The 17015-nt window shown below is 37.9% G+C and overlaps 1 protein-coding gene across 1 annotated transcript in view; it reads right to left on the bottom strand.

The window, feature by feature from the left end:
* The window catches only part of LOC106125642 (irregular chiasm C-roughest protein teiresias), a 28037-nt gene extending 13077 nt beyond the window's left edge, over positions 1-14960 (bottom strand). Inside the window, exons 1-2 of the mRNA XM_013322923.1 lie at positions 14897-14960; positions 4562-4728 (exon numbers count right to left, since the gene is read on the bottom strand). Of these exons, the coding sequence (XP_013178377.1) occupies positions 4562-4619 (58 nt within the window). The 5' untranslated portion in view covers positions 4620-4728; positions 14897-14960. The remainder of the gene's footprint in view (positions 1-4561; positions 4729-14896) is intronic.
* Between the last annotated feature and the right edge of the window lie 2055 nt (positions 14961-17015).

Raw genomic sequence — 17015 nt, 5'->3', positions numbered from 1 at the left:
TCATTTGAGGCGGTATAAATTCTTGTTTAGATGGAATCGGGAATGGGGAGCTCTTTTTCTCCTCCTCAGGAATTCTGATCGAATTTATCTGTGTTGAGAATTTAATCAAACAAAATTTAACGTTCGGCAATCAGAGCTAACAAATAGCTCTCAACTAAATCTACCCCTCACACCCCCCCCCCCACTTCTTCTCTCCCAACGGTGCCTCTCTCGCGGCCACTTTGTGTTATGCCATTAATTTGTCTCCTATTCTTTTAGGGTACGCGAATTTGTGCCTGAGGCTATTACTATATAATATATATGTGAACGTATATTTCCTTCGTAGTATGGTTTGGAAAAATATTCAATGAATGAACAAATAAGCTGAGAATATGATTTGCTGTATTAATCAAAAATACATCGAAAGAAACGAATCTTACAAGTTTTCATTATTCTAATTATCTACACATAAATCACTACTTACTTGTATAAAATTTATATCTCTGTAGAGTTGGGGGAGACAGACGGGGAGGGTGCTGCAGACAAGATGAACATAAAACTGGGCGACGTCAAATATTGCATCGTAACTAATGAATCCGGATAAAGCGCTCAGTTAACGCTACGTCATTACTCAACTCGTGCGAGCTCTGAGCTCTGAGCACTGAGCAGTGAGCAGCACTGAGCAGTGAGCAGCAGTGAGCAGTGAGCTGCGAAACTCACGGCGCACATACAGCTGAGCAACGGTTCTTTTGTGCTTAGCCAGCGGACTGCACAGACACGTCGTAGGGAAACTCGCTACGTCAAACTGACATTCACTGTCTACGCAGCTGCCTACGACAATGTCACGGCTACGCTACTCTCTACGCGCTAACTCTACGACGACTATGAGACAATCTTTTCTTTTTCTTTGAATGTACTGTTCTGTTGTTATTAAAACTTAATAGATATTTGGATTTTTAATTATACATATAACTTTATGAATTAAAATCCCTTCTAACCATTAAGTAATTAAATGAATACAATTATCTTTAAGTACGATTACTGTTAAAGCTGTTGGTACATTAACAGCGCCAGACGCACACTCGAGCACACAAGTGCCCCCATGACCCCATGCTCCCACGTGGTTGTGCCCCCCGTACTCCTATGCCCTTCGAGGCGGCGCGTGGCGACATACATCAAGGCATTGAGGCGAACAAGCCGCCATTAATCACAGGATCATCTCTACTTAATTAAACACCAATCATGTAATTCGCGTTACGCTGAATACATTAGCCCGCATCTGCGCCGGCGTTACGACCGCAGTTAGGACAAACAGCTTAATGTAGACCGAAAAGGGACGAAGGGATTTAATGATTTTGTTGTTTAATTGGATTCACTGAAGTGTATAATTCTTTTATACTCTGAACAGTAAAATACAATTCCTCGCCACTTTGCGGAAAATCTTCGATACTAATTTCTTGCGACAGTGACTTCATAAACAAAAATAATAGCAGGACATTGTCTTTGTTGACTGGCGTCGAGTTGTTAAAGTATTTTACTGTAATGGCGATGTCATTTTTGATTATCTTAGCAAATTGATCTAAAATACTAGATTTTCTTTCTTAACTCACTAGATATATTGAGGTAAATGTAAAGTAAGCAATATCAATGGAGATTGTAGCACCCTTGTTACAAGGTTTTTATATTACGAGTATTATTATCTCTCATAATCCAAACATAATCTCATCATAAAGTGGCCAGCAATTTACTGAAAAACAAGGTTTAAACCTTATTTACGCTAGAAAGAAATCTGTTCAATTTCATTTAATCATGGATGCACCATAAAGCTAATAGAATTACATGACATGCCACTCCGCTAAACGATAAATACCTTTACTATGGTTTTCAGTTTTTAAACTCAAAATGTTTTTAAAATCAATATCAGAGGTACAAAGATGATATAAAATATTTAGAGCGATCATTATCCTGCGAGCGTCAGAAGTATCCTCTAGTAAGTAAGAGGAGGTCACATGTGGCCACTCTCAGAAGTGGCCACTCAGCGCACAGAGTAGCCAATCGTGCAGAGTGCGGTCAGTGCACTTCATAGCTACTCTGTGGACTGAGATTACGTTAAATAGCTCCGACTTTATACGTAAGTAGAGAATTATCGCTGCATTATTATTATTATTTCAAGTCTTATTATCTTTATTTCTCCATCAGAATTATATTTACTATGACTATTTTTTCAATATGAACGTTATACATCTTATAGTTATTGTGTTTTCGCACAATTATTACTTCGAAAGATTTTAGAAACCCCAAAAAAAACTCCTCATTCTGAGGGTACTTGCGGTACTCGTGACAGTTATTGTGTTAAAGAGGTCACGTAGCTTATATTTATGTAAGCAGTACATAACACAATTACATATTTCCAGTACAGATTGGCCGCGTGCGTGACGAACTGACAGGTGACCTTATTCCATACGAAATTCAGGTCGGAGGTTGATTTGATATTTTCCTTAACGAAAAACTCGCGTCATTTTACATCGGCTCGTGTGCGATAAGAACATCTCGAATGTGCGCACCTTTACATATTTATGATGGATAACGTGAGAAAAAGTTTTGTAAGGACAAGCAACAATTTTACCGCCCGCGAGGGTATTTTTCATGTCATTCTGTAAGACACGACAAAACGTTTTCAACGAAAACATGAACATTTCATTATTTGCTCTAAACTTTATACACTTAACTATATATTATTAATGTTATGAATAGAATATATCAAAAAATATAGTTTTGTATGCTCGTCCTCTAAATGTCCATATAACATTGGACAGATTTTTATGAAACTTTGGTGGGATAATTTGATTTTTTTTTTACTTTCACAATTCGACACCTGTCGAGTTCAGTTAGTGAGTAAGCATATAGAAATATCTCCCCAGTTGTAAACTTATTCCTCAGAAACAACTATAAAGTAAATCCGAGTCCCGCAGCGCGACCGCGACTTGTTTCAAACAAAAGAATAAAACTACATTTGTGCAGCAATTCTAAACTTTTACAAAACTAACTTACATCTCTGTAAAATGCACTAGCGTTAGACAAAGAGGATATTATGTGTGAGAAAGGGACGCGACAACGACGACGTAGAGTCGCGGTGAGTGACGTACAGATAAGGATGACAATATAGGAGGAAAGAGACGAAGCGACAAATTCGTAGAGTTGTCGACGAATACAAAGTTGGGGAAAGTTTCGTAGACAGAACTAATGTCACGAATTTGACTAAACTCATGACAAGAATGGAACACTACTCATAATTCTGCACTATTCCGCACACATGAGACATCGCGACTAACATGGAAATGTGTTAGTGTTATTTTGCCAACATTTTAAGTTACAAAGAGCACGCAATTTGCACTTATTTTCAAAGGTTACCTTCCCTAAAACTTTTGAAATGCAAAAGGTCGTAATTTTAAACGTACGCAGATCCACGTTAAAACATTGTGGTAATTGTCGGTCCCGCGGCGAAGGTTGAAAACATTCAGACCGCAATTTATGGCAATCGACGGCGACAACTAAATCATTTAATTCCCAGGTCGAGTTCGGCGCGGCGCAGCACAGCTTTACATTAATATAAAATAAAACGAGTACTTATTTATTTTGTTGAGTTCATTGTGTTTTAGGAAGATAAGGTTCACCAACACAATTGCTTCATTACAACAATCATTTGATGAATTATTTTGGAAGACAGAATCCATTCAGAGAGAGATCGGAACATTAACGTGCCGATAGAAGTTAGTGACTTTTATCGTATTTACAATTTTATCACACGTCGCTTCAAAACAAAGCTTAAATTAAAAAATAAAACAGGAATGACTTTAAAGTGTTCCTCTGAATTCGCTCACTTCTTGCGTCGTTTCGGCTCACGTCCGCAAGCCACGTAATTAGCTCCGTGACTGTGACTGGTGGCGCTCACAGCTCAAACAAACAAACACCTTATTAAGAATTCCCTCCACCGCCTCCTCCTCGGCCAAGGACAACCGTTCTACTACCTACTACCATAAAGAAAAGTTTTTGCGCTGATTTCAAAATTGCTAGTTAATGGCCAATTAATTTGATACATCCCAGCTTCGTAATTTTAACGAAAACCAGAAGTTATCTGTGGAGTGCAGTGCAACAGATCATTCTCAAGTTTCAGTAATAAACTGCGTATTATGAAAACTCTGCGGCTGACAAACGAGCCGCGGTCGGGATATTGCAGCGGAAGCGGAGCCGATAATGGCCGAGGGAAAGGGAGATTTATAGCGCACATTTTATTCGACACCGCGTCCAATTTGACGCCGGCATCATAACAATGATCGTTTATTGTTTACACTTTTTAACATCTATCAGGCGCCGCCCGCCCGCCCCGCCGCCCCGCCGCCCGAGTCCCCCAGGCGAAACAGTAAATCTTATTACGTTGAATATATAATTAATATGTATCAGTGACGAGTTGGTCAATGATGCTTTGCTCAGATCACCTCAGATCAAAACCACAAAGTTATATCTTCTTATATGTACATAAGTACAATAATTCACTATTGTAATAATGTAAGTAAAAACTCACCAGTGAGAAGTAAGAGGTGCAGCATTGAGAGAAGGCGATGCCGGTGCGTGCGCGGCATGGCGCGGGAGGGAGAGGACGCGAGCGCGCCGCGGGGAGTGCGAGCGAGACGGAGAGAGGCGGGGCGGGACAGGCGGCGCACCCGGCGCTCATCTCCACGGACGTTCCATCTGTGACAAACAACATGCACCTCTCATTGTGACAAAAGTCAATTGTCATAAAAACCCAATTCAATTGTCATAAAGACAAACTCCAATTGTCATAAACGAAAACCACTCAACATTTACGAGTCGCTATACTATTCCAGTTAATTGTATTTTAAGTATAAATTGTTGTCTAAACATAACAAAACAATACGAATATTCGAGCTTCGAAATCAATGAAAGTAATTTCAGTTCGTACTTTTCTTTTCCTTACTTTGAAGACGATAGGAGAAACATAAGTATATCAAAATATTGTTATGAGACAACATATGTATGTATGCACGTAGCCATAAAAACTTCATTTAGAAAGCACGTAACGAGGAAAAAACAAATATCATGAGTATGTGTTTATTGACAAAAAAACGTTAATGTTTTGTGTGGGGAGGTCGGGCCAACATGAACCAACACGCGCTACGAGGGATTGTGTGTCGCCGCGCCGCGCCGTGCCATGCCGCGTGCCGCCGCACCGGCAGCGAGCGTATCGAACTTAGGCCAGTCTCCCCGCTCACTCCGCGCCCCCTACCTCACACTACACATACTATGATATAGGGTTTTCACCTATAACCACTATTATTGGTAGTTATAAAATTACAAACATTATTATAATTTCTACGTCGTTAAAATGGTCTACTTTTGTCGACAGACAAAAAGTCAAGTTAATTATTTTATTATTATTGAAACAGTTCAATGAATTCGAATGTATGTATTTATAAAGAATAGACAGCCCTAAAGGATAAGAAATGGTTGTGTTTCGACTAAAAGTCCACACGAGCCGTTACCCGCGCGTGTGTGTGTGTGTGTGTGTCCCGCGTGGTGCGGGGTGCGGTGGGGGGGGGGGAAGCAGGGCACGTGTCTCACATTGTCTGCCATTTACAGAGGGACGGGGGGGAGGGAGTCAGTCAGTCGTTAGTCAACGCGACCTAAACTTTACTAGTGTTATTACATTTTTATGCAATTCAGATTTTTTTTTCAATCGGAAATGAATTTTGTAACGATGTATACCAGATAGGATATGATGTTTACCCGAAATATAGACAATTTTATTTTGTTAAAAGAAACTAGGATTTTGGGAAAAAAATATTACTCTTGTTTCTGAATTTAAATCCTTAGTTTTCCTTTTCGCAATTCGTAATTTCGTAATTAAATATACAACAACGGTTTTTACTATTTAGTAAAACAAAACTGTGTCATTTTTAAAAGTAAACAAGAGAACAATCACATCAGTATTGAAACTCCGCTGCAAGTAAACCCGCATCTCTGCACTACGCTGCAGCATACACTGCAAACTAAGATGCAGTCAGAGTAAACTAAACTTTACCTGAACAACAACAACAACAACACATATAACTATAGCCATTATTTGTATTTGTTTCTCATACGTTAGGTAAATGATCATTACAGTAACTTCTACTATCACCTGAACAAAACATTGTCAAGTATTTTAAATTCTTCTTCTAACATATGTTTACTTGGCGTTTTAAAAATTTAGCAATGTTTCTTTGTATGTACAATTGTGTCTGCACTTGTAAATGTGGTAAAACATTTTATATTAAACACATGAAATAATTTGCAGAGATCCTGTACAAAGCAAAGTGTTAGTCTGCAGTTCGCATGCAGTCTGCAGTGCAGGATAGCTTACTGCACTGCACTGATTTACACGACTTGCATATAATGCATACTCGTATTATTTTCAAAATTATTTCTTGATGTAGTTATTTATGAATAAAAACTAATTTTGGATACTATTAAATAAAACCCCCAACTAAAACTCAGTCAAATCAATATTTCCAAGATGCAAAGTTCTAAGTTTTTGCATTTTTATAATGAATTTGTGTTTTAGTCGCCTATTTTTATCTGATTTCGACGAGAGTTTTAATAAATTTTAAAACAGTACTAAACTAAACTCTAGGTTAACAAAGTTGAGTTGAGGCCACTTGTGCTGCAGAGTTTGTAACTTGAATTGGAACTAACAAGTCGTCCTCGTGCATTTAAAATGCACCTTTATCTATTCAAAGAATATTATTAAATCATTTAAACAATATTAAGGAGGGAATACCTTCAGTAAAAACTATTGTCTGTATTTAGAAACTTTTTCAGAATATCTAAGTATTTCTGGTTCACGAAAATTAACACAATCGCATCTCGAGCACAAGTACCAATAGAGTGGTGAGCGTCTCGCGGGACTCTACGTAATGTTGCACTTGAGTTGGAGATATTGCGGCCGGTCAAGTGCTGCCTTCATTGCCACACACTTGCGGCCTCGCAGTCACCAATCAGCAGTCAGCAGTGATTGGCTCCCACATAAATAAGGATAACTCACCCCTTACTCCATTCCCTATCTAAGTTTATGGCTTTGAAGTCAATTGCATTAGCAATTGCCGACTTTACCCCTCGCTGGGACGCCTTCCAATTATAATAACGTCAAAAGGTTACGATAAAGTTTACTTGCTCACACAAAATATACAATACTTCATCAGGATCAGTCGACAAACACATCATAAATGTTATAAGAAATAGTTTTTGCTTACTTTAAAAAAATCTCTGTTGTAGGGATACATGAATATTGTTTATTTAACATTTCCATAGTTCACTTAATTTTGATACAAAAATATCCAAAAATAAAACATGTAAAGAAACGAAATATAAAAGTCCCTCATATTTCATTAATAACGTTTCAGAGTTGTGTAGTGAATGCGTGCGACAGTGATTGAGCGCTCGTCTATAGCCAGTGGCGTCCTCCGGCGTCCTCCGGCGTCCTGCGGCGTCCAGCAGCGTCCCTCGAGACCTCTCCCGGCGTCCTCCGGACCTTCCGCCTCCGCACACCGCAAACTTATTTCGTATTTCAAATAAATTGTCCGTCGCTATCACTTGCCATCACAATATGTCATCGCCTGTTGTCACAAACATTACTTACATATACAATGTAAGGACTTTCGTAATGCTATGTATTATTACAATACGCTGGTTTAGTTTTAATGAATAAAAACATTTCTAAAAATTACAAATGTTTAACAAAAACTTCAAAAAAGGTATTGGAATCGTGTAGACAATGCGACGTCTAAAATTGAGAGAATTTCCTCCCGCTTGGGTCAGACTCACGCATCTAATCCAGTTTTTGATTCTCTGTCTCATAGCTCTCGAAGTTCATATACCTTAGCAGCGACAGACAACATTACCAGTCCTGCCAGATCATCACCGGTACATACTTTATAGGATAAAGGATTTTCAAAGCTTATTGATGTAACCTTATTAGTTTACTGTCATAAAAGAATGATTAGATTTCCCCAGCACTTACATATTTACAGATTATAAATACTTTATAACCACGCTTATTTATTATTTGATACTTAAACCAATGATGTTAAATCTACAAAAACTTACATAAGTCCTTTCTTGTAATAATTTTATTGTAAAGACGACCAGTGAGGGTCAGCATGACCGCAATCAACTCGCAGCGTCCCCCAGAGAACGGGGGATAAATTGTGCGGCGCAAAACTATCATTTTTAGTCATGTTTTTTTCTCATATTACAAACATAACTTTAATGTTATGAAACTAACGTATTGTGACTACAAAGCAAAGACTAGGTTTTAGAATCTACACTTTAAAGTAGATATTTAACTAATAAATATTCTTTTCAATTTTACAACTGCACCAGGCGCAACTTGTCGCGCAGCAATAAAAACGATTGCTATATTTCATTAAGAGAATGGTTACTTGATTAGACATGTTCTGAAACTTATCGTAATCCTTCTATTGTGATCCTCCCCTCAGCGAGAACACAGCGCCTGGCCTTCTCAGCGCGCCCTCTCGCAGGCGAGCTGTGAGTCTTAAGCCAAGGGATTAACTCTTACTTAGGAACTGCTCCGTGACCAGAATATTGGAGGCAGATTAACACTGATTATGCCGGCGTCAAGTGGTAGAAAGCTGCACGTATTTCATTTAATGTCTTTAATAAATGAAAATATAATATAGTTTACAACTGTCCTATTACTACAGTAATTTTATTATAATATTAGAAGTTATTTTTCATTCTCCTAATAGAACATTTTTGTCCAAGAATTGTGATATATTTTTATCTCTATTTTTTTATTCACTCGCCTGTCTCCTGTGTGGTCGTGGTATTTCACCGGGCGAGCCGGGAGAGCCGGGCCAAATAGTGCGAAGATGCTAAAGCGGGCTCAACTACTGTTAAATACCACTATCAATTTATATAAAACTAAAAGATTCAGTTTTTCAGAAAAGAAAACAACAAAGAGGATCAGAATGTTGAGAGCGTGATGTTCCCTCATTCCGTAAACGTTGAAAGCACTCGTCTATAGGAAAGGGATTTGAACATAAACGGCGGCGGGAGAGCCCTTCAATGTGAGCGACAGAGTGATGAGCCACTTACTCAATGCAATTTATTGAATTGGCAAAGTAAACTGCGAGACACACACACACACACTAACGTATTTGCATAACGATACACACACTTAACTCACAAAAGTACTACATACTTTATAGAAATTTTTAATGCCGACTAAAAGTTTAAAATGTAACATGCAATGTATATACTCGTATATATGTCAGAGCTACAGCGCAATACTGAAAAACAAAATAATGTCAACAGTTTTTGTGCTAACTTTGCTACATGTCTTGTATGTACATAAGTTGCGATGCAATACGCAACATGTAAGGATTTATTGTACTCATATCCTAAATGTTTTTATCGCTACATCTCTTGTCTCACATAAAAGTATATATCCTCGCTAGGTATAGCCATTTCTCCCCTTTCTGTTGGAGAACATTTGCAATAATTTCGAAACATTCTACTTTATCGATGTGCGATATTGGTATCGTAGTATTAACTTTTAATATTAACATCATCTGCAACATTTCCCTTCATTTAAAAATTACGTTTCATTAAATTCAGTATAAGATATTCATTTTCAATTTCATTGATAAAATAACAATTTACTGATTTTTATAAAAATATTTATGAAATAAGTACTTTAATTGAGTAACAAGTACAAGATAATATTTATACATTCTATAATATTGAAATTAGCTTTTAATATTAGGAGGCTATCAGAGCACTATATTTGCTATCGTCACCGAGACCAATGTCGCGCACTGTGAATCGTATTCTGCATCTTTTTCTTACTGCAAACATACAACAGTAGCCGGACTCGAGAGACGAGACGGAGGACACGACACAGAGACTGCAAACTGTAGTTTTAATATCGTGTTTATTGAAATTGAACACTCGACATATCTCGGGGATATACAACTAACAATTTTATGGTGCAACGTAAATAAAATCTATGTGATAAATGTTACAAGCTCACATGAGACTTGTTCCAAAAGAAATGTCTCCTTGCACCTCCTCCTCCACCTCTCCCCGCCTTCACCCCTCCCTCGGGGATCCCTCGCCACCCCCACTCCAACCAACTTGAGAATAAACTATCATCGCATCTCTTTGTGTTAAACAATATTAGTTTTATTCATGTTTCATCGTTCTAACATTTGTTTTTACTTTACTTCGATATTAAAACATGTGTTGGCCGCTAACTTTACAACATGTCAGTCGTTGCTCAACTGCACGCCAAAGTTCCGAAACAAAATGCATGCAACAAAAAATAAGCAGCATTTGCAACTTAAATAAGACGTTAGTCATAACAAAATTACCGCAAAACGTTACGTTACTTGTTGCCAAATTAAAACACATTTACTTTTGTGTATAATACTTTTGCAGAACGAAATGAAAACATATCTGAGTACAGTCGTGTGCGCAAATGTTATCATTTAGCAAAGAATTTCTGTAATGATAAAGGTTTGCGTTTAAACTTTTCAACGATGTGCTGTTTTAATTTTTTAAAATTTTGTGCTTTTACTTACGGAAAAAGGATAAAGTTTTTATTAATTTGCTTGTATTATGAGCAGTAATTGAAAATGCGGGCGTAAAACTTATCCATTGCAGGGTATTTGACATTGAACGTGAACATTTTTCAAAATTGATATTTGTTTGAAGGTATCTCCAGAATGGCTAAACGGAACATAGTCTTGAAGATCATAGGCTACCAATTATGTTTTTTTTTAATTCCGAGCGCGTCGCGGGCATCAACTAATTTAACTATAATTTTGCGGGGTATACTAAACTAAACTATAATGCGCTGTGAATAAGATGCCACGAGTAGATCTCCTGATCTCACCTCGAGTGGTAGTCATCAATAAACTAAAAAGCTAGTTCTGCCTGGCGCCGTAGTCTAGCTACGAGACTGTACGTTACTAAAACGCAAAGTATAGTAGATAAGGATGATATCGTCTCAACTCTCGCAAGATCCGCTTCTAATCCAGTCACCTTATTTCCGCGCGTCATCTCAATTACCTTCCCCATCCCACCACGATTTACGACCTCCCCGCTTCCCCTCCCCCGCCCCCACCACCGGAGGGTTCCCGCTTAATCTGCCCTTTCCTCGCCATTTACAAATTGAAATATTATTTTAATTCCCGCTATTTTTCACTTTTTATTTTCCTTATCTTAGAAACCTAACTTTACACTAAAAGTTTGTGAGACATAAAATAAGATGTTCAAGTAATTTCAGAGCATTCAGAGATAAAGCTGAATGCCAGAAAACGATTTCAGAAACCTGGAAGTTACGTTGCTCTTATATCTCTGACTTATAATTATCTTATATAAAGTTCTATTATCTTGAGAAGATGAATAAAAAGAAGTAACTCAGTTTATCTGGGAGAAAAAGGATCTAGTGTGCTTCCTTGTTACTTTATTCAGGGGCAGAGACTAAAATAAAGTACAGGTTAACTCGTATATTTTGCTCCAACGTTCTAACATTGTTCCTTGGGAGGTTCCATTTTGTTTAAGGATCGCGCGCCGCCAAGAAATTGCTGTTATAAAAATAAAAAGCTGCGCGTCGTCTGACATCCGACAAATAAGCAGCAAACAAGACGCAAATAAAATTCTTGTCGCATCAATGACAGCAAGAGTCGGCTGCGGCTCCACCCGACGCTGACGAATGTACCACATCTAACTCACGTACAAGAACCATTCCTGTAATTCATTGCTCTTGTCAACTTTCACAATTAAATGTTTATACTTTTTCTTCACTCTGTTATAAAATACGAGTAGAAGCAATCATTCGGGTGCTCGATAAATAACTCAATCATCAATCAATAAATCAATATACGCAGACGTTTGTCGAAAACCAGACCTCATGGGGCACAAAAAAGCATACCATCAGGTTTTTTTTACCTCAAGCAACAATATGCCAGTGTTCAGTTCAGATCATGATTGGGTACTGTTACGTTCCGTCAGGATTTTATACTCTCATCATGTAAGTGGTCGAAGTCTGCCGTCCGAGCAGAGTGTGTTGAGAGGTGTAAGCAAGGCGGCACTCAGCATGTAGGTCAGCGGCGGCAGTTGGCGCGGCGCGGGCAGTACATTACAGCGCACTTTGCGGAACAAAAGCCATTGTGTTTGCCGCACAAATGCATTGGAACTGTTGCAAGCGTAAAGCGAGTTCGATTTCTTTGCTAAATGCACCGCAACCGGCTCGTGTAGTCCCACTCTATAGCACTCAATGACATCCGCAGTCACCAGCTCTTGTACTAGAATCGTGTACCTACTATTTTGTATTGTTATGAAAGAGGTCAATGAAATATCACAACTCGCATGAAATAGTTTCAATTCACAACCAAAACATATCATCCATCCGTTCCCGATACTTTTTTGACAGTATATTTGAGCGAAGTCGCGATACTGACTGTCAGCCGACACAAAAGTAATAACACAAAGAAGTTCCAAGTTTTATGGTGGCAACAAAAAACGACTCTAATTTAAAATTCACGATCGCACTTCTATTCCTCGCCGACTTGTCTTTGCAAACAGACAACACAAGTATCTGCTTTTTATTATGAACCTGTAAAAACTTAAGATTACCCAAGATCTACTTTAACACTTTCGTATCAACCCTTCCGGCTACAACTGACATATAGTTGAACCATACCCTAATGTAAAGATAAACTTTGAAAAAAAATTTATAATAGAGTAAGTAACAGTACTCTTAAGTCTTAAATACAGAAATAATGAACTAGAAATACTTTGCGGAATCTCGAGATGAGAGCCGTCTTTAAGTCCATCAAATCTTATAAGACGCGGAGGATAAAGAGCTAAAAGAAGTCTAACACAATTGGGTCAAGCAACGCCCCCCCCCCCCCATCTCAGCCCGCACACCTCACACCCCGCGGGTCCCAGCGACAGGGCGACCTCTAGGACAAAAGCCACAGTCGCGCTGAATTAATCGCCTTCCTCAAAATGTTAGCCATTAGTTACGTGCCGAGCGCAGATCGTGTGAAATTGCAAGCGATACAAATGTATCTGCGAATGAAATCTAAATTAAAACAGAAATAGTTAACCCGAATGACGTTGTTCCCAGTTTTAATTTTTGTGTGATGTGAGAAAACAACAGAAATAGCTGCAGAAGAAGATAACCACGCGACCAGATTGTTTTGTTCCTGCTCGAGATCACTTATAGCTTGGAGACATTGTTTTAACCCTCTCTAGAGACATCTGTCATTTAATTTTAGAATTTAACAAGAAATGAGTAAGATTCAACTGCGAAAAATGTTTTTTAGGGAAATTCTTTGAGGTTCGTTACTGTGCTATAGAAACTCAAGCTAACTTTTGTGTAGTGATTGATTAACATTTCAATATAATACATTGCAAATATCGGCCATGAATTGATTTAAATAGAACAAAATTAATATTGTATCGTACTAATATAAATCACAATGAGTAATTTATGTATGTGGGTCGTCGCTTCAACAAACAAAATCATTGTACGCCGTCAGCTGTTTGTTTTGCTGAACTGTTTGACAAACATTTGTAACAAGATTGATTAAATGTGGAAGAATTTCGCTAGAATTAACAGAAATACACCAACACGCACTTGGCCAGCATGGTTGACTATGACCAAATCACCCTTAACTTAGGGTAGGCTCCGAGTCCCTCGGTGGGGACGTATAGTGAGCTGATGATGATGATGATGAACAGAAATACTTGTATAAATCTGTGTAACCTTTACGCGTAATACAACAGAGAAACTTGCCTGATGTTATACACAATCTGACGTATTGCATGTGTATTAGACAATCTAATCTGCGATGTGTCCAGGAGGGACAAGGGTTAACGTCTGAAGATATCCGGACAATGTCCAGCCGGGTAGCGGTCACCCGGGTATGTTATATTTACCCTCGGGATATTCAAATTGAACCCGAACGCGATATTGCTCGCCTCTGCCTCTGCCTCTGCCTCGGGGGATCTTTCGCATATATTTTTTTTCCTACAGATTAAATTCTAAGAAGCGTAATCTCCATTACTTATATATTATATATATATTTTTCTTACATAGAATTTTAAATTTCTATATAAACGAATGTGAAGAGAGAAAATATATCGCTGTCTGGAGTCAAGGATTAGTCTATTGTGTTATATATTTCATGTCAGCTAATGATATTTACGAAAACAAAAATTTATATGGCTTAAATAAATATTACTTTTGGATCTCCTGCAAAAAAAAACGTTTTTTTTCGCAAAAATTTGATTTATTCGTTTATATAACCAATATATAAAGTACACAAACAATATATCTAGGACTTAAGTGAGATTCTAGAAGTAGGATGCACGATGTGACAAATACATCGAACATTTATTTATCTTTGAACTCATTACAACCAGCATTCTTTTATATAAACAGGACTTAACAATTCTAAAAAGAGCTCAAACGTGTACCTGGTTTATTTTCCTTAGATTTTAGTAAACGTGTCTATAAACTGAATTATTTTCCTTTCAACAAAAGAAGAAATAAGAGGAAAAGGGTTAAAAGTAAAGCTCCCGACAAAGGGTTGAACACGTCATAAATTGGTTAAGGCATTGCTTTACCATGTTTTTTTTTTCCCTTCTAGAAACTTAAATTTAATATACACGTTTAACATTTAAAAATTAGGACGTACATATTAAAATAAAACAAAATTTCTTAAGACAACACAAAAGATATACGGCACATCGTGTCAGTATTGTTTGATGCCAAACTTCATTCATCAAACAATGATAAGGACAATAACAGAGACATACTCACCGGTGCGGAGTACGCGGCGCTGGACTAGGCGAGACACGCGCGAAACTCACATGCGACCACACCGGCCGTCGCTACAATACTGCCCCCTGCCCTATAGGATTGAGCAGAGCTCCGTCACCCTCCCCCCCTGCACCTCAGTATCATCCCCCGTACCCTCCCGACAGGCACTATGTAGCGGGAAAGGAGAACAGGGGCAGTAAATCGGGATTCGGGATCGGGCGATCGTTACGCAACGACCCAAACCTATTCCACAACGACTCGATATCTTTACATCAAATTTTATCTAATATCTAATTCTTAGCTACCATAACCAGTCACTTTCACGAGGTAACATTGCAGATTGCAGCGAGGAACTTTAACACTGGATACTATAACAGAACCTCTTTGTCATGCTAAGAGGTTTCTTGTTGTGTCGCATGATAATACAAGCTATTCATAAAAACGTAAAATACGTAATATTATACAATCAATAGCAGTCTAACATTATTCTCTTCTTATGTTTCTATCTGTTACCTTGAAACTGGAAAACCTAAGAATTATTGAAATGATAATTAGCAAGTCTTCTTTTGATATCAAGTAATATAAGTATGCAGGCGCTTGCTTACCTCACACTAACTGTAGTTAGTACTGGGTTAGTACTTGTAGTTTATGCCAATCAATCAGTCCGTCGGTCAGCATGTCGCAGCCCACTCTGGCCTCGCTCTATTCTCTTGCATTGCCGATGCTACTGCTTCTACTAGTAAGACATTCATCTTAATCGACCAATGCCTTCATCTTAGCTTTATAATTATGAATACAAAGATGTTTCATCGCCGCCACAGAACAATCTCATAAAAATGTTTTTTTTTTTTTTTCAGAGCAGTTGCTGCGATGCCAATCCTTTCGGCTTCCTCAGCCTATTTAATCCGGTGTAAGATTTCATTTTATAATACTATTTTACTGCAGCAGCAGGAGACAAGGTGACACAACATCGGTGCACGCAATGTTATTACCGACCACTCTTAAAACCTCTTGCTTGAGTAAACGACGCGTCAAGACAAAAAGGGACATATATGTAAATATTTCATGAGTAACTTTTTTTTTTTCTCTTGTTTATTAAGTACGTCACTTGACAAGTGAACGTCACTGGTCTGACAGGAAGTATGTATGAGGCCCATAAAATCAAATACAGCAAAACGCCTTAAACGTGTCGTTAAACAAGTTAACTATGGCGCCATCTAGTTTAGTTAGTTGGACACGCTTCAGTGTTTTCATTTTAGTAAATGAAACAAAATTCTAAGCAAATTCAGTTCATTTACTGAATAATTTACAGACTTGGATTTACCTACCTTTGATTTATATGTACGTAACATTAAAATAATTAAAATGGTCGCCTATGTCATAGCTTACATTAAATGTACGTTGCAGTGGACTGGCGAATAGCACGTCGCTCCTGGGCGCCCTGGCACTGGCGCATGCTGAGCACACTGTGGCCAAGCTGAACGCGCTCGCCGCACTCGCCGGCATCTTCACCAACGGCACCCTCGGTCACTACTTACTTGTTATTAAGTTAATAATTAATTTCGTAATTCTTTTCTAGTAATATTAATTGACATCATTGATCCCGTCAAACCCGTCAAAAGTTAATTGTCAATTCTATTAATGATTCAAGTTAAAAAAAAAGAAATTAAATAGTTTACGATTGTCTGTCGGTTTAAAATGCGATGTATTATAAAATTACTAATATTTAAAGTTTGTTGAGTTGTGTTTTCTTTCTAAAATTACAATAGTTCATGTAATTGTAACGATATCTGTATTTTTTTTTTTTGCAGGTTTCTTCGGCTAGTAGACAACGTCACCAAGAACAGTTGCCGCCATCTGTTGGGTTGTAGGAGTTACTCAGTTTCGTTAATTCGAGTTCAATAAAGTAATAATCGAATAACAATTGTGTAATTTTTTTTTATATCGAAATCGCTGAAATAGCGAAGTAACCGTTGCCCATAGACATACGCAATTGCATATGCGTTGCCTACCTTAAATCGACGGAGGAGAGGATGCACAGAAAGAAAATATCTTCCCTTTCCATGCATCCTCAAAATAAAATACAATAAATTTGTTGATGCTTAGAAATGTATAAACA

The sequence above is a fragment of the Papilio xuthus genome, unplaced genomic scaffold (assembly GCF_000836235.2).
Source record: "Papilio xuthus unplaced genomic scaffold, Pxut_1.1 DF825783.1, whole genome shotgun sequence".
Classification (NCBI taxonomy): domain Eukaryota; kingdom Metazoa; phylum Arthropoda; class Insecta; order Lepidoptera; family Papilionidae; genus Papilio; species Papilio xuthus.
Note: the sequence above shows the minus strand (reverse complement) of the source record. Positions and strands in the feature narration are given on the sequence as shown.